General features: G+C 44.2%; 1 protein-coding gene across 2 annotated transcripts in view; it reads left to right on the top strand.

The window, feature by feature from the left end:
• LOC126251619 (protein scarlet-like) overlaps nt 1–27,659 on the top strand; it is a 414,928-nt gene that overhangs the window by 224,082 nt on the left and 163,187 nt on the right. For both annotated transcript variants that reach the window (XM_049952160.1, XM_049952161.1), the window contains exons 2-5: nt 10,102–10,222; nt 14,159–14,257; nt 20,194–20,330; nt 23,977–24,147. In XM_049952160.1, coding sequence (XP_049808117.1) covers nt 10,102–10,222; nt 14,159–14,257; nt 20,194–20,330; nt 23,977–24,147 — 528 coding nt within the window. The remainder of the gene's footprint in view (nt 1–10,101; nt 10,223–14,158; nt 14,258–20,193; nt 20,331–23,976; nt 24,148–27,659) is intronic.

The following is a 27,659-nucleotide window of genomic DNA, read 5'->3' as shown; positions in this document are numbered from 1 at the left end:
TGACGACAGACGACTTTGGTACCGAGTTGTGGGGGACCACACGATACTGGGACTTGGAGTCACTACCTATCCGTAACAAACGCAGGAACGAATATTTGTTACTCTAAAGTGTCTTTGCAGAATCCACTCAAGTAGGGAGACTGATCTACATACAAAAAAATGACATTAATCTACTCGTTCATCTCTTCCAAGGCCTGATAAGTTCTAAGTGTACCATAACTTCTCGGCCGTCAATCTCGCAAGTTGTATGTTGGATTTTTAAAGTCAGTGTGGTGACGTATGTCCTGGAGATGTCGTCTGGGCGACTAGAACTTATCGACTTCAACCGAAAATGCACGGCACTGCTAGTCAACAACACAACCACCTTGCAGGCCAGTAGCCCAGATGGATCGAAGGCTATCTATCGTCCGCAGTGCGACCATGCCCAGTGGCGGTGTTAAGCATCCCGTACCAGCTGCTTTTTGGACAGCAGTACTTCCTCCTCAGGAATTAGGTTTTATGGACTGCCACGGGCCGTTCAACGACCTGTTGTTGTTGCCACACTCGGGCATCCACAAGCTGCAAAGTTAGCTTGCTTGCAGGGAACTTCCGTGCTTCCACCAGATATCTGTACGCTATGATACATAACAGTGAATAATGCATTACTAAAAAACCAGCTGCTTATGGGAGGTTTGGTGACCGCGAGGCACGGGACCATCGATTACAATGTTGCTCTGTCAAAGCAGTATGGAAGTTCGGCCAAAGCAAGGTGGTTTTCGTCAACAGATCAACTCCTGCAAATGTGACTGTTAGCAGTGTTATCCTGCCGGCGTTTAAACCCTTTCCTAAGACGAAGCGTAGCACGACAGCGTTCGTCGTCGGCCTCATGGTTCATCTTGTCATTGACGTTCAAAATCCCGATGCGCTTTCTTACTTGGTGTGTTTTTGACAACACTTCTTAAAAGTTAAAAGAAAATTGACAAATATTGAGAATTCTTTGCCAATTTCTTGTCAGGTGTCCTACAGCATCGTTATGAGAAAGCTCTTCGTACTCGATCTTCCAATCAGCGTTGAAGGATGGAATCCAATAGAATTTATTCTGTAGTCTTGGAGCTATGCTAAGTGTGGACCACATCTAGGGCTCTGAAGATGTTTCCAGCTTTGTCGAATGGTTGTTCGTCATTTCACATTGGACTTTACAGTTACGAGGGCAGTTCAATAAGTAATGCAACACATTTTTTTTCTCGGTCAATTTTGGTTGAAAAAACCGGAAATTTCTTGTGGAATATTTTCAAACATTCCCGCTTCGTCGCGTATAGTTTCATTGACTTCCGACAGGTGGCAGCGCTGTACGGAGCTGTTAAAATGGCGTCTGTAACGGATGTGCGTTGCAAACAACGGGCAGTGATCGAGTTTCTTTTGGCATAAAACCAGGGCATCTCAGATATTCATAGGCGCTTGCAGAATGTCTACGGTGATCTGGCAGTAGACAAAAGCACGGTGAGTCGTTGGGCAAAGCGTGTGTCATCATCGCCGCAAGGTCAAGCAAGACTGTCTGATCTCCCGCGTGCGGGCCGGCCGTGCACAGCTGTGACCCCTGCAATGGCGGAGCGTGCGAACACACTCGTTCGAGATGATCGACGGATCACCATCAAACAACTCAGTGCTCAACTTGACATCTCTGTTGGTAGTGCTGTCACAATTGTTCACCAGTTGGGATATTCAAAGGTTTGTTCCCGCTGGGTCCCTCGTTGTCTAACCGAACATCATAAAGAGCAAAGGAGAACCATCTGTGCGGAATTGCTTGCTCGTCATGTGGCTGAGGGTGACAATTTCTTGTCAAAGATTGTTACAGGCGATGAAACATGAACCTGAAACAAAACGGCAATCAATGGAGTGGCGCCACACCCACTCCCCTACCAAGAAAAAGTTTAAAGCCATACCCTCAGCCGGTAAAGTCATGGTTACAGTCTTCTGGGACGCTGAAGGGGTTATTCTCTTCGATGTCCTTCCCCATGGTCAAACGATCAACTCTGAAGTGTATTGTGCTACTCTTCAGAAATTGAAGAAACGACTTCAGCGTGTTCGTAGGCACAAAAATCAGAACGAACTTCTCCTTCTTCATGACAACGCAAGACCTCACACAAGTCTTCGCACCCGAGAGGAGCTCACAAAACTTCAGTGGACTGTTCTTTCTCATGCACCCTACGGCCCCGATCTCGCACCGTCGGATTTCCATATGTTTGGCCCAATGAAGGACGCAATCCGTGGGACGCACTACGCGGATGATGAAGAAGTTATTGATGCAGTACGACGTTGGCTCCGACATCGACCAGTGGAATAGTACCGTGCAGGCATACAGGCCCTCATTTCAAGGTGGCGTAAGGCCGTAGCATTGAATGGAGATTACGTTGAAAAATAGTGTTGTGTAGCTAAAAGATTGGGGAATAACCTGGTGTATTTCAATGCTGAATAAAACAACCCCTGTTTCAGAAAAAAATGTGTTGCATTACTTATTGAACTGCCCTCGTATAATGTTTTATATGTTGCAGCATAGTTTTATTTCTTCTCTAATCGTTTCCATCTACCCAGTATTATTGCTCATTATCGTCAGAGAAGAGTCAACTGTTTCAGTTCTAAATGCAACTAAACCGTTCAGTTTCCGAGGAATAATTATTTTTATTTTAGACGCTATAGCTTTTCATTTTTAAGAAAAAAATATACTTTAATTGCAACAGAAGATAAATCCCTTTCTTTAAGAAGAAGGTGACCTCGTTACGTCCATCAGAACGAATTTTTGAAAATGTTTCGTTTCCTTTAGTTTTTCCGTGTTTAAGAAAAAAAGTTTGTTCCAGTCCAGGCTGGCACAAATTTTTGTGTGTCACGAATAGGTGGTTATCTATACCAAATTCAGCTAATGTAAAAGAATTCGCAATATGCGACTAATTCCGTAATAGATGTAGCTAATGGAAAAAGACCGCCCGGAGCGGCCATGCGGTTTGAGGCGCCATGCACGGATTGCGCAGCTCCTCCCGCCGGAGGTTCGAGTCCTGCCTCGGGCATGGGCGTGCGTGTTGTTCTTCGCATTAATTAGTTAGTTTAAGTAGAGTGTAAGTCTAGGGACCGATGATCTCAGCAGTTTGGTCCCTTAGGAATTCACAGACGCTTGAACATTTGAGGGAAAAAGCTTATATCCGGGAATCAACAGGGATTTGGAAAACATCACCCAAGAGGTACACAACTTGGCCTTTCCTCCTGCGAATCATGGATGAAGGGCAACAAGTACATTCCAGCTTCCTTTATCTCCAGAAAGTGTTTGACCCAGTCCTGCGCACACATTGACAAAGTCCTGGCATACAAATTAGGTTTCCAGACATGTGAGTAGCTCCAAGACTTTTCTGGTTATAGAACACAGTAGATTATCTCGGATGGAGGGTATTCATCGGAGAAAAGGATATCGTCTGGAGTGCAACAGGGAGGTGAGACAGGATCATTCTTCTTCTCTCTATATACAAGTCATGTGATAAATAGAGCGATCAACAATCTACGACTACTTCCCGAGACGCTGTTGCGTAAGAGGAAATAAGGTGTTCGAGTGACTTGGATAGAATTTCTATTTAGTCTGGTGAATGATGTCTTGCTCTAAGTTTGGGAAAATCTGAATTAATGAAGATAACTAGGAAAAACAATCCTGTAGTGCTCGAATACAATATTAGTGGCCTAACACGATCACGTCTATTAAATATCTAGGCGCGACGTTGCAAAGCGACGAGAAATGGAACGAGCACGTAAGGCCATTTCTAAGGAAGGCGAATGTTAGACTTCGCGGTAGTTCAGCTATAAACGAGACCGCGTACGTATCACTTGTGCGACCCATTCTGAGGACTGCTCGAATGATTGGGATCATATCGAAACAAATGAAGATATCGAAGAGGCTATCTGCTAGATTCATTACCGGTTGGTTCAATAGATACAACAACATTACGGAAGTGCTTCATGAACTCAAATGGGAATCCTTACACGTAAGATGTTCTTTACTGCCGAGAAAGTTGAGGGTACTAGTTTTTGCGACTGACTGTTGAACGATTGTGCTGCCACCAAAGTACATCTCTCGGAAGGATCGCTTAAGCGAAATTAGTGATCGTACCTGTCATAGGCCTATAGAGAGTCGTTTTCCCTGTCCATTTGCGAGCAGAATAGGAATGCGGTACAAGGTAACCTCCGCCATGCACTGTGTGGAGGTTTACGGAGATTGTATGTAGATACAGATAGCTAAGAATTACTTAAAATACTTAAGACGAATAAAAAAAGTAGCGCCCCATCTTGGTACATCTTCCGACACAAGGCTTCTCAGCATGTTAACTACACCAGATTGTACTCTAATACTAATGACATTTTCATGCCGTGACTCTTTAATAAGCGCGTGTTGTATAAAAGAGGGAAATAAAAGAAGGAATGTTGTTATTTTGATTCATCTTATGTATTCTGTGTAGTTGTAGAATTCCTCATTGTATTTTGTTTCCCATTTTTGAACAGAATTTAATAATTTCCTGATAATAATGATAGTTAATTTCACAATTTCGTTTATTATTTGGGAAATGTGTGCATTTCTGCTGTCTTGACTCTGCATTGTTATTCATAAATATTAAAAAATGATCGTGTGTACTTGTTTTCATATTTTGTGTCTTCAGTTAATAAAAACTTCGAGTTATATTTTGAGTCGTGCCTCTTGATCTGAGTATTAGAGACAGAGCAGCCAGCTACTGTGCCGAGAAAAGAAAACTACACAACAGTTAAAGCAGACCACTACTTACTCATTTAGAGAACGTATTCAAATGGTTCAAATGGCTCTGAGCACTATGGGACTCAACTGCTGAGGTCAGTAGTCCCCTAGAACTTAGAACTAGTTAAACCTAACTAACCTAAGGACATCACAAACATCCATGCCCGAGGCAGGATTCGAACCTGCGACCGTAGCGGTCTTGCGGTTCCAAACTGCAGCGCCTTAACCGCACGGCCACTTTGGCCGGCAGAGAACGTATTATAATGACACGAGAGACTGGGCTCCTCTCTCACAAGGCAATCGTGTTAATTTGTTCCAGATGCCAGGGAGAGCCTCGGAGCGGTTGACCTAAAACTATTGTGTGGCCTCACACCGTAGCTGACTGAGCGTGGTCACCACCCAGAATACCTGTGTAGAATGAAAAGAACAAAGCGGACCAACTGTGACTGTGGGTCTTTGGTTAGTCGTGACTGGTTGTCACTGGAATGTCTTGTGTATGAAAATCTGTTGACAAGATAGAGTCAACAGCTGCTGGCAACTCGTGTCAACGGGGCGTCGCGTGATGAGACGAATTAAGGTGTCCAGAACGGAATAGCCGCAATTTTCTCAGACACAGACAAAACAGAGCATGTTGACTAGAAAACACGTATATGGGGCAGGAGGTTACGACACGTTGTGGAGGAAAAGATGTTTCAACAACAGTGTACAAATAGTTCTAAATCGTGAAACTGTCCTCGGATGCATGGCTGAGTTTAAAGCGGGGATTGGTACTAAATTATCTCGTCAGTCACACACATAGTGTAACGGGAAATACTCCAGTCCATGACATTCTCGACTAGCTTCCAAATGTATAAGATTACTGAGGCTAATAATTGAACGTAAAGTGCCATTGCTACCGACATTACTAAGATTCTCGTTTACTTTGCAACTCATACTGAGGCTTCTCCATGGTATATAAGCAGTCGTCTACACAACATAACGTGGCAATAATTAATTCTATTTTCTTGTTTCATAACTCCTATTTCCTACTTTACTCACTCCTCCTTTTTTCATTATTAGTATTATTCTATTTCTCTTGCATATCGTCTTGGCTACTAGGTATTTAACAATCTTCTTTATCTTTTTTAATTTGTTGATTTCTGTTTTTGTGTCTTGTAGAATAAGTAACAGTCCGTGTTCGACGCGGAAATCTTGCCAGACACAACTCCCTTTGTTTATTCTCGATAATCATAAGGCTATATATATCAGTTGTCTCGAGGATACCAAGGATGCTGCAGGCATTTGATACAATGAAACATCTTTACAGATGAGAAATCGGTGTTGTACCGGAACTCTAAACTGGAAACTGGATAATTGCTTTCCACAGGCAACGCCAATACCAGATGAGGTCGGGCATAGATCACGGCCACATTCGAAGTTTTAGTATGCAGTAATTCACTGCTTTTATCTTTAAAGAACGTCTGCTGCATACCTTGTTGGTACGGGAGAGAGAAGATAAATGCGAATGGCTAAGCCAAGGCGAGTAGTTGTTTTCAAAGTGCAAACTCTCCTCTGCAGCGACATGTACTTCTAATACTGATAACATTAACACCAAACCCAATAACAGGAGTCGCTTGGGAAAATGGATTTTGCTGAATAGTGCACACATCACTGCCCAGAAGTCAAGGATGTGTTATTGCATAGGCTGTGACTGTCAGTCACTAAACATAAAAATACAATTGTGCCCAAAACGTTTATTTAATTTGTATACTTCATATTTTCGTCCATGCAGTCGAATTACGAGCAGAAAAAATTGTTAACCACCCCCTTCTATTAAAGAGAGAGATTAAAGACGCGCTCTAGTTGGCTATCTGTATCTCTGCCCAAGGAAACACGCTGATTAAACAGTGTGTTCCAGGCGCTTCAGTCCGGAATCGCGCGACTGCTACGGTCGCAGGTTCGAATGCTGCCTCTGACATGGATGTGTGTGATGTCCTTAGATTAGTTAGGTTTAAGTAGTTCTAAGTTCTAGGGGGCTGATGACCTCAGATGTTAAGTCCCATAGTGATCATAGCCATTCTTGTAATTTACAGATAAAATAAATCTCTGACTTTATTAACAACATATGATTTCATTTAAACAGTGTCAAATAATTCGGTGATAGCTTCCCCAGATGTCACAAACAGTAATAATAAAACGAAGAAGAATTAAAATTGGAATGACCTATGCTTGGCACAGTTTAGGAAAAGGAACATATTATAAATTAACTGACCAAAATCTGCTATTTGACGAAAGCAATTGGTTATTATGCTCGGAACAGAAAAGAATGTCCGCTGTGCCCGTCTCAGTCACCCATTTGAACCTAACAGTGAAGTTATGGAGGTTAACTAAATTCCACACCACCTATTCTGCCTGTACTACCCTTAAATCTCGCCATCACCGAAGTGTGAGTGTGCAGGCTGTGGGTGGTGCTGATGCCTTGCTAACCTGTATGCGTCAACTGATGGATCGTCCTCAGATGAGGACTGAACCAGAAGTCTGCTGGGTGAAGTCTGCCCCTGAAGTATCCTGACCGAAGCGTGTCCCAGCTTTGTTCAGTGCCCGAAATGACTCTGCTCAGGTCAAAACCTGAAGCACCTAAAAAGAGCTAAGAACATCTGTTTTTCCAACATTTACCGTGCCTGAAGTAGCAATCGCCGACCAGAAAAGTTAGTTGACTCCGCTGAATATACACGAACATAGAGAAAATGCGGCCATCCCAATCAAGTGTAGTGATGGCTCACTTTGAAAAACTTGCATCTAAAAAATATTACATCACAATGCTCCAGCCAATCCGGATGTTTTATCTTTGGTGTCTTTGGAGCACTGTTTTCTAGCACTGGAACACGAAAGAAGTAAAAAGTTGCGTTAGACGCCGAACTAGTGGCTGAATCATGGAACCATTGTTTCTAGGCACTGACTGTGAATGTTAGAAAGCTTTCGAGATCTGTACCTCTTCTAGAAATTTTCGGTTAAGAGTGGCTCAAAGAAATGCCCATACTGAAACTTCCTGGCAGATTAAAACTGTGTGCCCGACCGAGACTCGAACTCGGGACCTTTGCCTTTCGCGGGCAAGTGCTCTACCATCTGAGCTACAGAAGCACGACACATGCCTGGTCCTCACAGCTTTACTTCTGCCAGTATCTCGTCTCCTACCTTCCAAAGATGTGAGGACCGGGCGTGTGTCGTGCTTCGGTAGCTCAGATGGTAGAGCACTTGCCCGCGAAAGGCAAAGGTCCCGAGTTCGAGTCTCGGTCGGGCACACAGTTTTAATCTGCCAGGAAGTTTCATATCAGCGCACACTCCGCTGCAGAGTGAAAATATCATTCTGGAAATGCCCATACTGTTCAAGAATCCTCATTCCACAAGAGAAACGTATTGCTGGTGTCAATAGCAGTAAACGTTTAGCAGAGTTCGCCTGAAAAACAACGATACTCCGGGGAGGCGGCGGCGCACATTAGGTATCTGGTGTGGCCCAGCGGCTATTCCGTCATACCAGCGGTCGAGCACTTCAGGCCTGGCTCTTTCCCTACCCGCGAACGCAGCAGGGGTCCGGACGGTTCTTCTACTGAACTGTCTGCTCTGAAGCTTACATAGTTCACTGAAATAATCTTAAACCTTACCCTGCACGCATGCATGGTATATCTGCAAGTGCAGAGGTGAAAGAAGGGAGATACCACCTACACAATCACTATTTTTGTGTTACAGCTGAAAATAAATCATGGTTTCTGCAGTCGCCTCGATTTCGATTGGATTTATTTGTAATATAAGTAATATCAAACAGTATGCAATTTGTATATAAAAATGTAGCTTATTTGCATACGAACATATCACCGAATGGAAGGAGATTAGGCCTAGTGGTTCGATGGCTTTCAACATACCAGTTATTGTCTCCCGACAAAACGTAATTTTTTCCAATAACTGACGAGAGGGGTGTACGAAGATATTAGAACTTATGAAGTGTGTGTCGCGGATATGATATTTGAGTTGGAGTGACACTCGTTAAAACAAAGGCGTTTATCTCTGCAGCAGGATCTTTACACGAAATTTTGATCACCAACTTTCCCCTTTGCATACGAAAATATTTTGTTGGTACCTAGCTACATAGGAAGAAATGATGATTGTAATAAAATAAGTAAAATCAGAGCTCACACAAGAAGATTTGTGTGTTCATTTTTCCTCTTGTTGTTCGAGCGTAAAACGGTAGATAAATACCTTGCAGGTGGCCCGATAAACCGTCTGCCAGGCACTTAATTGTGAATTTCAGAGTAGTTTCTATGTAGATACAAAAGAAATCAACCGCCGTCTTCCGTCAAAATTTAATCTTGTAAAATTAGGCCTCTCTGTAATAAAAAAATGGCTCTGAGCACTATGGGACTCAACTGCTGAGGTCATTAGTCCCCTAGAACTTAGAACTAGTTAAACCTAACTAACCTAAGGACATCACAAACATCCATGCCCGAGGCAGGATTCGAACCTGCGACCGTAGCGGTCTTGCAGTTCCAGACTGCAGCGCCTTTAACCGCACGGCCACTTCGGCCGGCTTCTCTGTAATAAAAGAAACCTTTATAGCAGTCGCGAAGTGTTTCGCAAGTGCAGATAATTTCTCTCTAATTTTCACTGAATGAAGGCTGAGGCTTTGACATTAACAATAAACTTCCACAGGGAACGTGATAAAGTGGTATGGATGTGTTAGGTTTCCAAGACTCAAGTACCACTGTATTATCGTGAACTGATATAACAAATCTTTTTATATCTCCATTTCTGGACTAATAACGTCCCTTGATGTGACAGAAAACGTAATACTGTAGAATATCAATGAATGGAAATGAGGACAGTATAATTTGTGGATTCGATGTGATGGTTCAGATAGCCTATACATTATCCCTTTCATTCTGAATATGGATCTTCCGTCTTCTCTCTTTGGTTGTTATCTACTCTGGAGTTCTCTTGTACTTAATTTACTCTCAATCAGAGCTGAAAATCGTCTCACAGAGCCAGATGTGTGGGTATCTACACAATTTATCGTAGACTCAGGATTACAGTGCTACTTGGCTTTCTTTAAGTATCGAAAACCACTGTCAGTGGTGGTAGTCAAATTAACTACGACTAAAGTATCGCAGGAAAAGTAGATAGTTGAACGTCGAACACTGGTGGTATTACCAGCCTACAAGATTATCAGCTACACAATTGTTACGTAATCAGACGGATTTGTGGTGTACAAGATAACTAAACATGGAAGTGCGACCGACATGGTACATGGTACATGGTACATGGTACAGATGGTACATGTTAACACTAGACCGTTACGTGTGTTTCAGAGCAAGAAGAACAATTACGGCGTGGCCCTCACCTGGAGGGACCTGTCGGTGTACGTCATGAAGAAAAAGACAAGGGTCTTCTTGTCCTCATCACAGACTTACACTCGAATCATCAATAATGGTACGTAATTCCATGTATTAATTTCTTCATTTTATGTACGCTATAACTCTGAAAGTTCGCCATACTGAGCTCACGAAAATTCTACATTTAATTTTTCGGCACAAGTACAATCCATGGTAACTCTACCACTACGTACTTGACTTGTTTTGCATATTTCTCCGTTGAGACTTACGTCGACCGTTGATGGAACTTTATTGCAGACCAAGGAAGCAACCACCTAGAATTTTTTTTTTGTCTGCCACCGTGGCCCCTGGCCCTACCAAAGGATGAACGTGGGCTCCTACCCCAGTGAAGTTCTTCCTTGAGTGGTCGGTAGCGAAACGAGCAAATGATTTCCATGGATTAAGTTGGTGATTTCGATGCATTAAGTTGGTGAGCTGCATGAAGAAAATGTAGTGGCTCTAGATTCGAAAGCTAATATTGACGCTAGGAAGGCCAAAGCACTGACCACTTGCTCCAACAATATCGCCACCTTGCGACGGCTTGGATTGAGCATAATGCAGGAGCTCCTCAGTAGACTAGTGTCCTACATGAACTCTGCCGTTAGTGGTAGAAGAATGGACAGTTGGATTGATCTCTCTCCCTGGCCTCGACGAACAGTGATAAAGAAATGTAGTTAGCTTATTCTATTGCTACAATGTTCGATAGAAAATTTGCAGCATCCTGAAGAAATTGTTACAAAATCCTAAAATTTAACTCAGACATGACTGATTATATTAGTACACCATAAAAATTCCATTTGGTATCCTACTATGCTGTTACAATGAAAACTGAATGAATCGTGAAGTCACAACCAGCATCATGGAAGCGTTTGGTGCCCGCCCCTATGTTCGATGTAACTTTGTTGTTCACCAGTACTGATGGCTGTAGGGGACTGAGGTCAGTTGCCTTATCCCACACGTTTTCGGTCGTCGCAGTGTCAGTGAAATGTCAGTCAGTGAAGAACTGGCATGCTCTGTACACTGAATGACGCTTCCACATTCTCAATAAGAAGTAACTGATCGATGTTATGTTAAAACATACGGCCCAAATTGCTGAAGAGAGAGAGAGTGATGTTGTCATCAAATGTTTTGTTGCAGTAGTTGCTGTCTGAAATATCAGAGGTTCTGATATGCCAGGTATATTGCGCCCTAGTCTCTGCTATTGCTCCAGTAAAATGCTTGAAAGTGTACACAGAAGCATAGCTTTAATGTGATCCCTAGTTTGACACCGGAGAAAAGAGGGAGTTAAGTGACAGAGTGGCGCGTATGCAGCGATTTGCTGCTACGAGTAATTGTACTCATGTCTTGGTTGCAGGGTGTCACAGCGTGTTGCGGGATCTGCGGTTCCGTGTGGTCTTACTCCCAGTGAATTGTCAACCAAAACCACTGCAGAAGGTTACCAAAGTAACAGGAACGGTGATTCTCTTAATGTGAGGAGTCACAGCTATGTGGAATTGTCTGAATTACCAGTATCTCGTCTCCTACTTTCCAAACTTCACAGAAGCTCTCCTGCGAACCTTGCAGAACTAGCACTCTTGGAAGAAAGGATATTGCGCAGACATGGCTTAGCCCCAGCCTGGGGGATGTTTCCAGAATGAGATTTTCACTCTGCGCTGATATGAAACTTCTTGGCAGATTAAAACTAAGTGCCGGACTGAGACTCGAACTCGGGACCTTTGCCTTTCGTAGGAAAGTGCTCTACCATCTGAGGTACCCAAGCACGACTCACGCCCAGTCCTCGCTGGCGGAAGTAAGGCTGTGAGGACGGGGCCTGAATCGTGCCGGAGTAGCTCAGATGGTAGAGCACTTTCCCGCGAAAGGCAAAGGTCTCGGGTTCAAGTGTCGGTCCGGCACACAGTTTTAATCTGCCAGGAAGTTTCATATCAGCACACACTCCGCTGCAGACTGAAGATCTTATTCTTGAAATGAAAGTTTGCGGATGAGAATATATTTGACGCTATGGCTGTATGAGCCCACTTATCAATACAAAGTAGCGCCCCTCTGGTCTGGATGCGTACACTGATTCGATTCGAAAGCTTCATAAAACCATTGCAGCCTCTCCTGAGGCAATCTGGCCCACAGCTGGTTTAACTGGTTCTTGACACACAGGATAATGGCACTGGGTTGCAGCTGACGCCCGAACTGGTTTTACAAGTTTTATGTGTGATCTGCTCTTCTTGCTGGCTACAGAAGTATCTCAGCATCACACAGACAGTTCATAGATACACGTGCCGTGTGTGGACGAGAGTGTCCTGCTGAAAAATGTCAACAGGATACTTTTGCATGGTAGGTAAAACATAGGGACACAGGATGTCCATAACGTATCGTTGTGACGTAAGAGGTCCCTCAGTCAACACCAGCCTTAACTTACATACCCTATGGCTCCCCACGCTCCGACGCCAGAAGTCCTCCCTGGGTCACCCTCATACTCTCCGACGACGATCTTCTGGGCGATTCATCGTTCAACACAGTGCGACGCCATTCATCAGGTCCATGCTTCCCGGTTACGACACTACTCCAGACGATTGTTTCTTTTTTGGTGTTGTAATAGCCTGTGAAAGCTAATTCCGTGAAAGGTTTATAACGTGCATTGTGCAGAATACGGTGATTCTCGCTTGTGGTGCTGCCACGTGGTCTACCGGAAACTTGACGACGAGTGTCCTTGCCTTCAAGTTCCCATGCAGTCCAGACAGTGTCACTGTCACATCAGAGTGCCCCACAAATCAGGATGTTGCATGATCCGACCAACCGGCAAATGGATATACACAGTGAGGTCCTTTTCAAACTCTGCTAGGTGGTGGTAACACGAGTACGGGGCATCGCTGCGTCCTTCACAGTGACCACTGATCACGCACTGTAGGTACCCTACCAGGCCTGGTGGCAGCACTAAACGCAAGCAAAACTAATGCATTCTGGTGGTCTTCCTACCTGCCACGAAGAACTGCAGCTACAATCATTTAAATAACCGTCAACAGTGTTTACAGGTTCGAGGTTCACTGACATATGACCTCGTCTTCTGAGTGCCTCATTTTTTTGTCAGAGAATGTATATAGCGCAGTGGTCTGGACACAAGTAAACAACTTCCAAGCTAAACAGACCTCCGACTATGCTGCCGATTAGTCATCACAAACTAGATTCAGTTCCTCAAACGAAATCATTGACAATCTTAGAACACAGATAGTGAAAAAGTATTCGAAAGACTCTTCACTTACCGAAGGCCTACTAGAGTGGCGGATGACCGCAAAACTGACGGTATCCTTTAACTGATTATTCCACCAATTAATGTTATTTCTGTGTAGTGGGTCTTTGTTGTACATTTGTCGATATTCACTTGGAACGTTGGTCACGGTTTAGAATTTAACAAGTCACAGAACATACTGAACATTCCTCTGTACTGTCGACGTCTCGACTGACGCGACCTGGTGGAATGCTGCCACCTGGTTCGTCCCACGCATCACCACCTGCTCGCGGACACTATCGAACATCATACTACAGCAATTCTTTGCGATACTGTCTAGTGTAGCGCAAGTTTCGTTTATGTTAGCCAGAAGGAGAGTTTATAACTGCATCATGACTTAACTGACGCACTGTATATATATATCGGTAACAAATTTAGGCGGAAGAAACAGAAAATGAAAAAAGGACCGTCTACATAATTCGAACCTTTTGTAACCACAATCAAGGTTGCTACTTCCGACAAAATCACTAACAACATTTCGACACAAAGTGTGCAAATGGATGTCGTCAATTTGTCAAGAAGATGCACTGCCGACAACTGATCTTTACCGTTAAGATATACAGTGCTTCAAGGCAGTTTGCAAAATTCAGCAGCAAATTACATGGGTGCAGCCGATTTTTGTTATGTGTTGTAATTACAAATGGTGGTCAACTGGAGTTACGCCATTGTTTTTCTCGAGTGGACAGTAATCTGCATGGTGTGTGTTGCTTTTGACAGTGACGGGAGCCGTGCTGCCTGGATCACTGGTGGCGCTAATTGGGGGCAGCGGCGCTGGGAAGAGTACCCTGCTGGCGGCCCTCGCACACCGGTCCCCGGGTGAGTCCAGCTGCCACCGAGCGCCACTCAACAGTGCTCGTAGAGGTCTTCCACTGTGCTTCCTCTCCAGTGACTACATCATAGTATCAAGCTTAACTACAACCTTACGAGTACTGCCATCACTCTCTCACTGAAGCAAGGACACCATCCTCCTGGTAAGGGTACCCCTACCTTACTGTATCGTGCTGGTGAGTAGACCATCACCGACGTAGTGGGACCCAACAATACAATATACGCCTCTGGAGCTAGTGAACTCGATAAAACCTACCTGTTGAACCACTTCCCAATTACAGTTGTGTCTCGCCTAACTGCATCTAAGAAACTCTTCCGAGTAAACCATAGCCACAACATGTGGCGCGCTAACTACAGAGAGCATTCTTGTGCATCCCACTGCCACTGCATATTTATCTCAGGCTAGGCAGTTACTAAAGTCTCTTGATGCGTCACAGAAGGGCAGTATGATCCTGTTGTGGCTTTAATGGCAGTATTATATACAGCGTGTCCCAAGAATGCTGCAACAAATTTTGAGGGACTGTAGAGAATGTCTTCAGGAACAAATAGAGCATGGGAGTCCGTGTCTGGAAACGTCGTCCAGCGACGCTACAGAGTGTCGAAGTTATAGCGGCTGGTGATTAGTCCACCTCCTTGGCACCAATCGTGCATTTATACGGTGGCAGGCCACAGACGGGACATTTCTGAACGATGTATGTTATTAAGTGGTAGCGACTGATTGCCACGAAGATGGATCTAGTTTCTCTGCAGACAGGCCTTGTGTTCCACGAATGTGATGATCCATCACTGTGATGCATGACGGTTTCGGACATGGGATTCCAGCAGCAGTTTTTTTGTCCTTCTGTATACCAAAACCACGGGAGGTTTTGGAGGGTATCAGGAGAAAAATAAACTGCGGATGGAAATCAGTGTCCGAAACCGTCATCCACAGAGGCAACAAAGCATCGCATTCATAGGAGACAGCACTTTTCTGTGATCAGCTAGCGCCATCTTATCCAGTGGCGATAGTAGCGATCAGTCAAAATCAACGAATAACATATAATATTGCGAGACGTTCCACCTAAGGTCTGTCAGCATACAAAGGCACGTTTGCTGCCGATCAGGTGGTCTAGTGCCAGGCGTCAGAGCATATAACTTCCAGCCTGTGTAGCGTCTTTGGTGGCTTCCGGACACAGTTTTCTGTCCACTACACGTTCCTCAAGACGCCTGCTACAATCCCTCGAAGTTTGTCGCGACATTTCTGGGACACCCTCTATATGTCTCACACAAGTGGGAGAAACACACTTTCCTAATGGCTGTCATCACAACTGTTAATACTTGCTGTATTAATGGTGCCAGTATCACACTTTTTCATAAATGTCAACACCAGTCCTACGCAAATGACGCCACCGTCCTATAAAGGTAAATATTAATGAAACTGACAAGCTGCAGGGACGGATTTCTAACTGCAAATGGAGGAAGAAAGGTTCTATGGACATGTGCCAGGAAATGGACAGTGTGCGTGCAACAACAACAAATCATCGTGAACACAGTACAGAGCTGCATCGCAGCCATGTCACAACAGATGTTCAAAGTAGTCTCCAAGTGACTGTAAGTGATAGGAATGGTCGCGGTTGTCATGCAGGATACACATAATCGTAATTTGGCTTACACCAAGTCGGCGGGCGACTTGCGTGGAGCTTGTACTAGGGTTCGTCTCAACATCCTGTGGAAACGGGTTCTCTCAGTTTGGTGTACGCACCGTCCGCTGCCTACCTGCACTTTCGTCTTTCTGAAAGGACCCATGACACAGAAACGCTAAAAAAGAGCTTGAAATTTAGTGTGATATGGGGAGTGTCTATGAGGGCACCTTTTGGTATAGCCGTGCTACCTCTTTACCATTTCTGTCTGCTTGGCTGTACACAAACACCATTTCGGCTTCTTCCGGACACGAATAACTGACGATTCTGCTGCTTACAACACGCTGCGTCAATCAAACAGTCTGCAACACACAAGGAACGCACGGAACGTGGTCAGTGGAACTTTCATTGGTAAGCGCCATCTACCGTGGAAGCGCTGCATTTCCGGACACACATTCGTAGAACCCTTTTACCTCCGTTTCCTGTCAGGAATCCGTCCCTACAGTTTGTCGGTTTTATTTAAGTTCAACCTGTATGGTGTGTTTTCTACAGCTTGTTCATCCCCCTGCCACTACTCTCTTCATGCGATATAGCAGTGCATGTGTTATTCTAAATTACGTTGCAAAGTTCCTTTGGACATGCGTGCATGGCAAGCGACTTTCAAGTAAAATGTCTCACCTGTGCAGGAATATACATAATGGATGTAGGAGTGCAGACTGTGGACGCATGGTTGACGACAAACAGAAATTCGAGAGTGGCAGTTGTCATGCCCGGGAGTCAAATGGTCAGGCGGCCGCTCGCAATAAGCGGGAAATCTGAGTTCGGGTCCCGGACCGGCACAAATTTTCGCTGTCGTGGTTCCATTCTACAGCTGATGGTAGCCCATATTCGCAATTGAGGATACACGTAACGTAACTCTCTTGAAGCATCTAATCAGTCACGCCTTGGGGGCACTGGGATTATCGTCGTGAGTCCCATTCGTACACCATGTCTGTCTAACGTTGCTGATACATCTACTGCTCTCACGGGGAGACAAATCGCCACCTTATGCCTTACAGAAACTAGTTTCACTATCATTACTCAGTTGATGGCTCTATGGCACCACTTGCCTTACATCAGTGCTCTCACGGTCTCCTAGTAAGTTGCATTGCCAATGTATGTATGTTTCACATTGTTCCGTTCAGTACCACCACTCTACAAGTGTCTCGCTGTGGTGCAGCTATCGTCAGCCTCCTGTTGAACTGTGCCACCATGCGTCATATCTCTGTAAGTATGAAAAACGGAATAACTCGGAGAAAGGGTAGGTGCCGTAAGAACACACGAATAAACAAAGTGAAATAAAGATAGCCTAACTTCAAATAGGAACTAGGCTAGAAATAAGCAAGGCTGAACACACACCGTACCCGCAGACTGCTCAGGGATGTAACACGCCACCAAACTCAGCAAAACTGGCAGCACACTGTTTTGACGCCGGACGAGAAATGGCGCGTGCACAGAGTTACAGGAAAGGCTGAATCGAGAGTAGCAACGAGAAGGATGGAAAGAGGCTGTTCAGTGTTATTAAACTAATCCCCCAACAAGCAAGGGGATGGATATATTGACAGCCAAAGGCTATACGTAAGGAATATGCTTCTATTCAGGTGTTCTTACGGCACCTACGGTTTTTCCGAGTTCTTCGAGTTTTTCATAATTACTGAGATACGCCTTTCTTTTATAGACTGCGACTGCTTTTCGGGCCCAAACATTTAACGTGGACCACCGCTTTATGGCGAGTTATTATTTATATATTTATTGGCTTCACGATGAAATGGGACTTGTCTGTTACCATTTTTCCAAAGTACTACAATTATTTGAAAGATAAAGTAAGTATACTATTCTTGGTGGCCTTACGTGCTTTTAATAACTTATTTTTAAACATTGGTTATTGCAAACATTAAATATGTTACACCTCTAACGTATAGATCACCTAATGATTGATTTTAAGAATGCGAAACCAGTCGTGACCTTCTAATAATGGGCTTTAACAGCCTGAGCAGAAGACATTTTATTCAGCATGCAGAATTTCTGCTACGGCTACCATCATTTTAAAGTTATGTGCGCCCCATAAGTTGTTCACAATTCCATAGCCAGCGTATATTTGCTGCTGCTGAATAAGTGTTGAAAGATAAGGTCACCAGTCTCCGACTCACCCCCCAGGACACAACCAGTGTACGCAACCTGTCTGCATACAGAGTAAATTCTGTGAGTAGGTGCGAGGAATTGTTCTAAATGTTTCCATTGCGCGTATCTGACACGGAACAAGGGAACCAGCGAGGTATTGACCACGTGGGATTTGGGAAACCCGCTAAAAAAACACATCCAGGCTGACCGGCACATCACCCTTTCGACGTTATTGAGCCGAGCGGATTCGACCCGTGGATGGCAAACCTCCCCCAGCACTAGCGATTGCGTTTAACACCCGCAGCTACCCGGGCGGGTAAGCGTAGTTTCTTTCTGTCTGACATGATAGAGGTGACCTATTCTAAGGACTGTGCTTAAGAAATATTGTTTCAATTGTTAACATGAAAATACACTGAAGCGCCAAAGAAACTGGTACAGGCATGCGTATTCAAATACAGAGATATATAAACAGGCAGAATACGACACTGTGATTGGCAACGCCTATACGAGGTGCGGCTAGAAAAAAACCGGACTGATGCTGGAAAAAACATTTATTTACAATTATTTACAATTTCATGTTATCTCCTTCAATGTACTCTCCTCCTCGGTCTCTACACCGCTCCATACGAATTTTCCACTGTTCATAGCAATGCTGCAGATCATTTTCGGTAAGTCCATACATTACTTCCGTCGCTTTTTCTTTTACTGCTTCAACAGTCTCAAATCTAGTTCCTTTCAAAGCTGACTTGACTTTAGGGAAAAGAAAAAAGTCACAGGGGGCCAAATCAGGTGAGTAGGGTGGATGATCTAAGATGGAAATGTTGTGTTTTGCCAAAAACGTCTTCACTGACAACGCACTGTGAGCTGGGGCATTGTCTTGGTGAAGGATCCATGACTTTTTTCTCCACAAATCGTTCCGTTTTCTCCGTACTCGCTCACGTAGGGTAGCCAGGACGCTAATGTAGTAATGCTAATTCACTGTTTGTCCCTCTGGTACCCAATCAATGTGCACAATCCCTTTGATGTCAAAAAAAAATCATCATTGCCTTGAATTTCGATTTTGACATTCGTGCTTTTTCTGTCGTGGAGAACCAGGAGTTTTCCAATGCATCGATTGGCGTTTAGTTTCGGGATCGTAAGTGAAAAACCACGATTCATCGCAAGTAATAACATTTTGTAAGAAGGTGGGATCACTTTCAATGTTTTCCAGGATGTCAAAACAAATCATTCTTCGGCGTTCCTTCTGTTCAATTGTGAGACACTTTGGAACCATTTTTGAACACACTTTGTTCATGTTGAAACTTTCATGAAGAATCTGCCTAACACTTTCCTTGTCAACTCCTGTTAACTCAGACACTGCTCTGATTGTTAAACGGCGATCTTGTCGAACAAGTTTACCGATTTTTTCAATGTTTGCATCAGTTTTTGCTGACAATGGTCTGCCAGTGCGAGTGTCATCACTGGTGTCTTCGCGGCCATCTTTAAATCGTTTAAACCACTCAAACACTTGTGTTCGCGATAAACAATCATCGCCGTACACTTGTTGTAACATTACAAACGTTTCACTTGCAGATTTTCCTAGTTTGAAACAAAATTTGATGTTAACACGCTGTTCTTTCTGTACACTCAACATTTTCCGACGCACAGACAAAACGTCAACTACTTAAAACAGACGCCACGGGCAGACTGAGTGCAGGAGGCAGATGAAAGTCGAGCAGTAGGCGGAGCGAGAGTCACGTGACAGGCCACGCGACTTTCAGCCTTATTGCATTCGTTTTATTGTTTCAGCAGTACTAGTCCGGTTTTTTTCTAGCCACACCTCGTACAAGTGTCTATTACTGGTGATACAATTATCAAGATTTAACTGAGTTTATTTGGCTCTTCAGTGTATAACTGGATATCGTTGACTTCTGAGGTCTAACATATTCTACTTTTCTCGATGACTTCATATCGCTTGTGTAGGTGACCTGTTTTGAACATTTTTGAAGCTATCTTTTGACATGGCTCGTTGTGATATATGTAAAAATGAATAAAAACCATCGTACAACTCTGAAAAATGGTATCGCCAGTAGTGAATAAGACCCTGAGCTGAGGTACCAGTGGTGAGTTGACTGTGAGACGAGATTGTTTTGTGTGTCTGCGCAGCGGGCACGATCGTCGACGGCGAGGTGCGCATGGACGGCCTGGCGCTGGACGACTCTGTGCGCCAGCTGACGGGCTTCCTGCACCAGCACGAGGCGTTCTTCAGCAGCCTCACCGTCAGGGAGCACCTCTCCATCATGGTGCGTAGCGCCTCCCCGCCAAGTTTTCCGATTGGGTGGTGGCTTTCAGTATACCAATTTCAGACAAGGCTCTTCTAATGTGATTCTTCAGTATCTCCCGGCGTATTTCTCTCGAATAGTCCACGGGTGTACTGCCGTCCATAGTGTCCAATGATCACAATATTTCGGTGATCAGACATGTCGCCATCGTCAGGTGCGCTGACAACTGAGCTCCTGAGGGCGGGCGGCCGTCTTAAATCCCCTCCTCCTGCGAGGCGTTCCCTCCGCGGTCGCAACGGGCCTACGAGAACAGACTCGGCCCCAACAAAGAGAAGTGCGGGATCCGCACGACCTTACGGAGAACGACTAAGCGACGCTTTTATTGGTTGGTTAATCTGCTGATCACAAGGGTTAATGGGAGATTGCAAGCTACTCTTATGTGGGAGCGGAGTTTCATTGAATTGATGAATGCAGATAGACATTAGTATGACATCTTTATTACAGAAAGTGTAAACGAGAAGTTGCGTAAATACAAAGAAAACAAGGTAGTTATTTCTGCTCGTTCAGATACTGTTGAACATGATTTTGCGGGAGAAAGGAAAGACTGATTCAGTAGTCTGCTCCTCCACAATAGCGAAAAACAAGAGGAGCGTCGGGAAAAGGAATATGCGCTCTGATCGTTTTGACTAAATAGATAGGCTACCAGTTTTAGAAGAGAGTGGAATTACCATCATGCAGTCGCCAGTACCGCAGACTAAACAGATTAAAGGATAAATACCAAAATGAGAAAGTGTCAGAGAGGCCTTCCCACCGAAAACAAAATAAAGCGCGTGAATATGCTTCACAGCAACACTCGTTTATGTGAAGAAAATAACATCGCTCCAAGATTAAGAAGTTGCTATGGAATTAGCAGTATACAAGACAAACCGCTCACCACACAGCACACAGGACCATAAGTACATTTCGGTTAGGTATATTCTGGAATCTTAAATCCACACGCGTATCACAAGAAAAATAATAAAGAAGAGATGCTGAAGGCGATACTGCACCTTTGAGGGCAAGAATCTTTACCCTAAAAGAATGTCGTGTGACGAGGACCTCCCATCGGGTAGACCGTTCGCCGGGTGCAAGTCTTTCGATTTGACGCCACTTCGGCGACTTGCGCGTCGATGTGGATGAAATGATGATGATGAGGCAACACAACACTCAGTCCCTGAGCGGACACAATCTCCGACCCAGCCGGGAATCGAACCTGGGCCCTTAGGATTGACATACTGTCGTGCTGATCACTTAGCGACAAGGGGCGGACATTTTTACCCTAATATGGTTCATACCTGACCTCGCGCTCGTAAAGGACAGACAGCAAGTCCAACATTACTCATGAATTATCGAATTTACGAAACCAAATTTATAAGAAACGAAAAGAAAATTGTGCTCCCTCACTAACGGATCCACAGTGCTCTAAGTGTATTATAATCAACTAAGTTGGCATTCACTTGGTACACACATGATTACCGATATCAGCATCGCGAGCTGAAGCTTCCACCAGCGAGCAGGAACAGGACAGAACTGACCGAGGTTCCACGTCTCAAAGGATAGCTGGGAGCGTTGGGGTGCGAGAATTGGCACGCCCCTAACCCGGCCTGTCAGAGAGCACTGGACTGCTGCGGAACACGATGCCGCCATGGCTAGCCACCCGAACACCGGGAAATGCCTCGTGATTCGTCTGAAGACGGTCACAGTATCGTTAGGGAGGCTACTTTGCAGCGTAAAAAAGGAGGGACAAGTTAAGCTTCAGGGTTGGTTCTACAATTTGTGAGGGTAGGAAGGGCGACAACATTGGCCACTACGTAGCATTCACTGGTCTCATATGCTTCCTACAGCAACAATAAGTGAGGGGAAGGGAAGCCATCATGGCCACCCCACAGCGACTACGATATTGGGTTTATAAACAACTAAACATGTTCTGCGGCCATCCTGTCTCACGGACGAGCGTAATATTGGCATAGAAAATTGTCTATCCATATAGGCATCCCATTGAAATTGTAAAATGATGAAAGAATCGCTAAAAAAGTAAAATACGAAAGGCGTGCGTAGTAACTGAGAATGACTACCCGTCTGTCAGTACATTAGAAATATTTATATCTCATGTCCGCCCAAATGCTTGTTAGATCATTGTGTAAAAATTTAAAGTAATTCGCTGAAGAACTCTTAGAGACTTTTTTAATAACCTTCCCAATTTACACACTCTAAGACAAAAGAAAAAGACGCACCACGAAGGAATTGTCCCAAGCGAACAGACATCGGTAGATGTGATGTACATTTAGAGACAAGCAAATTATTACAATTCAGAAAAATTGGCTGATTTGTTCAAGAGAAAGAACTTCACAAATTGAGGAAGTCAATAACGCGTTGGTCCACCTCTGGCACCTATGCAATCTGTTATTCGACTTGGTATTGATTGACAGAGTTTCTCGATGTCTTCCGGAGGGACATCGTGCCAAATTACGTCCAGTTGTCCCAAGAAAGCTGGAGGGCCCTGCCATAATGCTACAAATGTTCTCAATTGGTGGAGGATCCGGTGGTCTTGCTGCCCAAGGCAAGGTTTGGCAAGCACGAAGACAAGCAGTAGAACCTGTCGCCGTGTGCGGGCGGGCATCATCTTGCTGAAATGTAAGCCCAGCATGGCTTGCCATGAAAGGCAGCAAAACGAGGTTTACAATATCGTTGACGCATCGCTGTCTAATAAGGGTGCGTCGGAAGACAACCAAAGGGATCCTGCTATGAAAAGAAATGGCAGCCCTGACCATGACTTCTGTTTGTCGGGCCGTACGTCGAGCGACAGTCAGGTTGATATGTCACCGCTGTCTGGGGCGTCTCCAGACACGTCTTCGTCCTGGAATATCATTGACTGAATTGTCTGTAATGATGAGTTTTACTTCTAATTGAACCCCGATGACCAGCGAAGACGTGTACGGAGACGCTCTGGACGGCGATGGGTCAACAAGCAGACTGTTACCCAACAACCAGCTCGGGATTTTGACCATATAACGCCCCAATTGGGCAGAACGTGGCACGATATCCCTCAGAAGCGATTCAACAACTCTATTAATCAGTGCGAAGACGAACAACTGCTTCTATAGGGCCAGAAGTGAACCAATGTGTTATTTACTTGCTCAGTTTGTGAAGCTCTTTCTGTTGAATAGATCATCCAATTTTTCTGAAATTGTAAACATTTGTTTCTCTGTCCATGTACATCATAGCTACGAATTCTGTCCCATTTTGACAATTGCTTTGAGGTGTCTCTTTTTTGTGTGCCTCCGAAAGTTTATTAGAGTACCGTGTAAATATTTAATGTAAATTGATCAAGAACTTTTCGAAATTTTTGGTAGCAGCGTCAGACAACGTTTTCCATTTATATTTTATCACACATTTACTGATAACAGTTACTACTGCTTGCCAATGAGCCATCACTCGAAACCGGTAGGAATAAATGAAATTTTAAGAAACAGCTCTGGTGGTTTATTGTTACAGTTGTAAGAATTTCATATATTCTGTAGAGAAATACGCAAGAAATGTTAGTGTTAGGTGCATAGTGAGAGTGTTAGCGTGTCGGTGGTGCAGAGGCAGCTCGCTTACAGGAGGCTGCTGGCGTGTTGTGCTGCAGGCGCACCTCAAGATGGACCGCGGCGTGCCGCGAGACATGCGCGAGCTGCGCGTCCAGTCGCTGCTGAAGGCGCTGGGGCTGGCGCACCGCGCCGACACGCTCATCGGGGAGCCCGGCGCGCGCAAGGTGCTGTCCGGCGGAGAGCGCAAGCGGCTCGCCTTCGCCACCGAGGTAAGCTCACTTCTACACTAATGAGCCAAAACTAAGATCACAGCTCACCGCGAAACGCAGTATTCCTAGTAGCATTGCAGCCACGTCACGCAGTAAGGGAAGTTGTTATAATTAAAGGGCAGCTACTCATAGGCCAGTGCGTGGGCTGTAATGAATGGTAGTGAAACTTGATAGATATTCTAGTGTCTTAATGCGAAACCGATTTACGTTGTAAAAAAACTAGGTCCGATTTTGATCACCAAGTGAAAATCTGGCTACGTGAATGCAAGAGAGACGTATATACACCGAACAGCCAAAGAAACTGGTACACCTGCCTAATATCGTGTAGAGCCCCCGCTAGCACTAAGTGCCGTAACACGACTAATGTCCGAAGTAGCGCTGGAAGGAATTGACACTATGAATCCTGCAGGGCTGTCCATAAATCCTTAAGAGTACGAGGTGGTGGAGATCTCTTCTGAACAGCACGTTGCAAGGCATCCCAGATGTTAGGGGAATTTGGTGGCCAGCGGAAGTGTTTAAAATCAGAAGGGCGTTCCTGGAGCCACCCTGTAGCAATTCTGGACGTTTGGGGTGTCGCACTGTCCTGCTGGAATCGCCCAAGTCCGTTGGAATGCACAATGGACATGAAGGGACGCAGGTGATCAGACAGGATGCTTTCGTACGTGCCTCCTGCCAGAGTCTTATCTAGACGTATCGGGAGACCCACATCACTCCAAGTGCGCGTCCCACACCATTACAAAGCCTCCAGCAGCTTGAACAGTCCCCTCCTGACATCAAAGGTGCATGGATTCGTGAGGTTGCATCCGTACTCGTACAAGTCCATCCACTCGATACAATCTGAAACGAAACTCGTGCCACCAGGCAACATGTTTCCAGTTATTAATAGTCCAATATCGGTTTTGACGGGCTCAGGCGAGGCGTAATGTTTAGTATCGTGCAGTCATCAAGGGTACACGAGTTTGTCTTCGGCTCCGAAAGATCATATCGATGATGTTTTGTTGAATGGTTCGCACGCGGACACTTGTTGATGCCCCAGCTTTGAAATATTCAGCTATTTGAGGAAGGGTTGCACTTCTGTCACGCTGAACGATTCCTTCAGTCGTCGTTGGTCCTGTTCTTGCAGGACCTTTTCCAGGCCACAGCGATGTCAGAGATTTGATGTTTTACTGGATTCCTGATTTCAAGGTACACTCGTGTAATGGTCGTAAGGGGGAATCCCCACTTCATCGCTGTTTCGGAGATGCTGTGCCCTATTGATCGTGCTCCTATTGTAGCACCACGTTAAGAGTCACTTAAATATTGATAAACTGCCATTGTAGCAGCAGTAACCCATCTATCAACTGCGCCAGACACTTGTCGTCTTACGTAGGAGTTGCGACCGCAGCGCCGTATTCTGCCTGTTTCCGCGCGACTGCTACGGTCGCAGGTTCGAATCCTGCCTCGGGCATGGATGTGTGTGATGTCCTTAGGTTAGTTAGGTTTAAGTAGTTCTAAGTTCTAGGGGACTTATGACCACTGATGTTGAGTCCCATAGTGCTCAGAGCCACTTGAACAGCCACTCTGCCTGTTTATATACCTCTGTATTTAAATACGCATGCCTATACAAGTTCCTTCAGCGCTTCAGTGTAAATGTTTTCATATGTAATGGATTAGGAACGGGAAGTGGACACAAAATGTCACACAAGTGAGAAAGGCCTATTTTTTAATTTATTACTAACCGACGCTAACACACACACGCTTGGAACACTGGAGACGTCGACGAGGTGCTGCGCAGTGGCAGGCTTGCACCTAGTAGCCAAAATTATAACTGTTTGTTTCTCAGCATAAATTGGTTCTAAATTAACGTATTAGCATATATACCAAGTTTGTCTGCTATCAGATAAATACAGTGGACTTTTGTCAGTAGCTGCACGTTAATATAATTACCTAGTATATAAATGGAACAGAGACGAATGACGAATCATTCGACCGACCATACAGGCCGAAATAGGAAAATTCTCTTGTAGCGTGTTTATACTCTCTACTAATTAAATGACGCGTGTATCTAATGTTCTGTAATTTTCAGAAAAAAGTATGTGTTCCAAAGAATTTCAAACGTGCAGAATGCAAATAAGTGTATAATTGAAATTTATTACGCTAACGAAACACATAGTGCTAATGACGATCGAAAGTAGAAAACAGTCCAATTGTATTATTTTGTTTTTTTGTGCTTAACGAGAAGGTTATTAATATTGTACTAAAATTTAGAAAAACTAGAGCTGTTTTATGAAATAGCTAGGGAATCCGGGAACGTTTTGCAATTGCTTAACACGTGTCAGAATTGGAATTACGCCATAATCCTCTTCTGCCCCCTGTCTCTGTCCATCTCCTCCTCTCCTCTCTCTTTGTCCATATCCTTCCACGCCCGCTCTTGCTCCATAACCTCCTCGACCCCGCACCCTCCCCACTATCTCTCTCGTTTCCCCACCTCCTTCTCTTTCTATCGCCTTTTTCTGTCTCTCTGACCTTGAGCCTCATTTATTGTTATTGCAAACGAAATCTTGATTGCGAGTTGAGATCATTTAAAATGAATGGGATAATGGTTGGCCCCATTGGTATACGAGGTATGAGAGACAACTGTCCAGCTGCTGCATCTGTGAGGATAGTAACTTCAATGACAGTATTGTACATAGTTAATCTGCGAGCACATAGTGTAACAACGTTTTGGAAGATTCATATTCCGTAGTAGTACTCTAATCATACACCAATAAGCCACAAAAGCTAATGTAAACCAGTTATAGTGTGACAGATATTTTGTTTCAAATGTGATTATCATGACTCTTTCTTAATTTACTTAATATTTATGTTAGTAAACATATGGGCCTTTACGAAAGTATTGTTTACTAATTAGTACAATACATTTTTCTTGAATACCGAGGAAGTAAAGGAAAATTCTAGATAGTCAGGGCTGCCACGGATCTGGGGATAAATTGACTGGCCTATACTTTCACCACAACTGATAACTACCATTTAATTTGTGATCAGTATTTCAAAATCATAATGAGATTTCGAACACCCAAAGGTAAATACAGTGATCGAAGGTTTTATTAAGTGTTTTACTAAGCCTCAAGAGAAACCTACTACAGTAAATAAATCAAACAGATACTCGCAGGGAGTAACATGAACACACAGGTCAAATTTTGGTTAAGTGTAATACCTTCAATTGTATCGTTCTTATATATATATATATATATATATATATATATATATATATATATGTGTGTGTGTGTGTGTGTGTGTGTGTGTGTGTGTGTGTGTGTGTTAGTGTGATTGTGTGTGTCCAAATGTTTATTAGACTATCATGTAAAAGTCTGCAGTAAATTGATCAAGAACTATTAGAGGTTTTTGGTAACAATGTTGCACAAAAACTAGTCTTTATATAGTAAGGCTCTGTATTTATAAATTATATTAAAAGTACATGTAGCCCATTTTCATCTAAATGTTTATTACACTGTTGTGTACAAACTTGAAAT

The sequence above is a fragment of the Schistocerca nitens genome, chromosome 4 (genome assembly GCF_023898315.1).
Source record: "Schistocerca nitens isolate TAMUIC-IGC-003100 chromosome 4, iqSchNite1.1, whole genome shotgun sequence".
Taxonomy (NCBI): domain Eukaryota; kingdom Metazoa; phylum Arthropoda; class Insecta; order Orthoptera; family Acrididae; genus Schistocerca; species Schistocerca nitens.
Note: the sequence above shows the minus strand (reverse complement) of the source record. Positions and strands in the feature narration are given on the sequence as shown.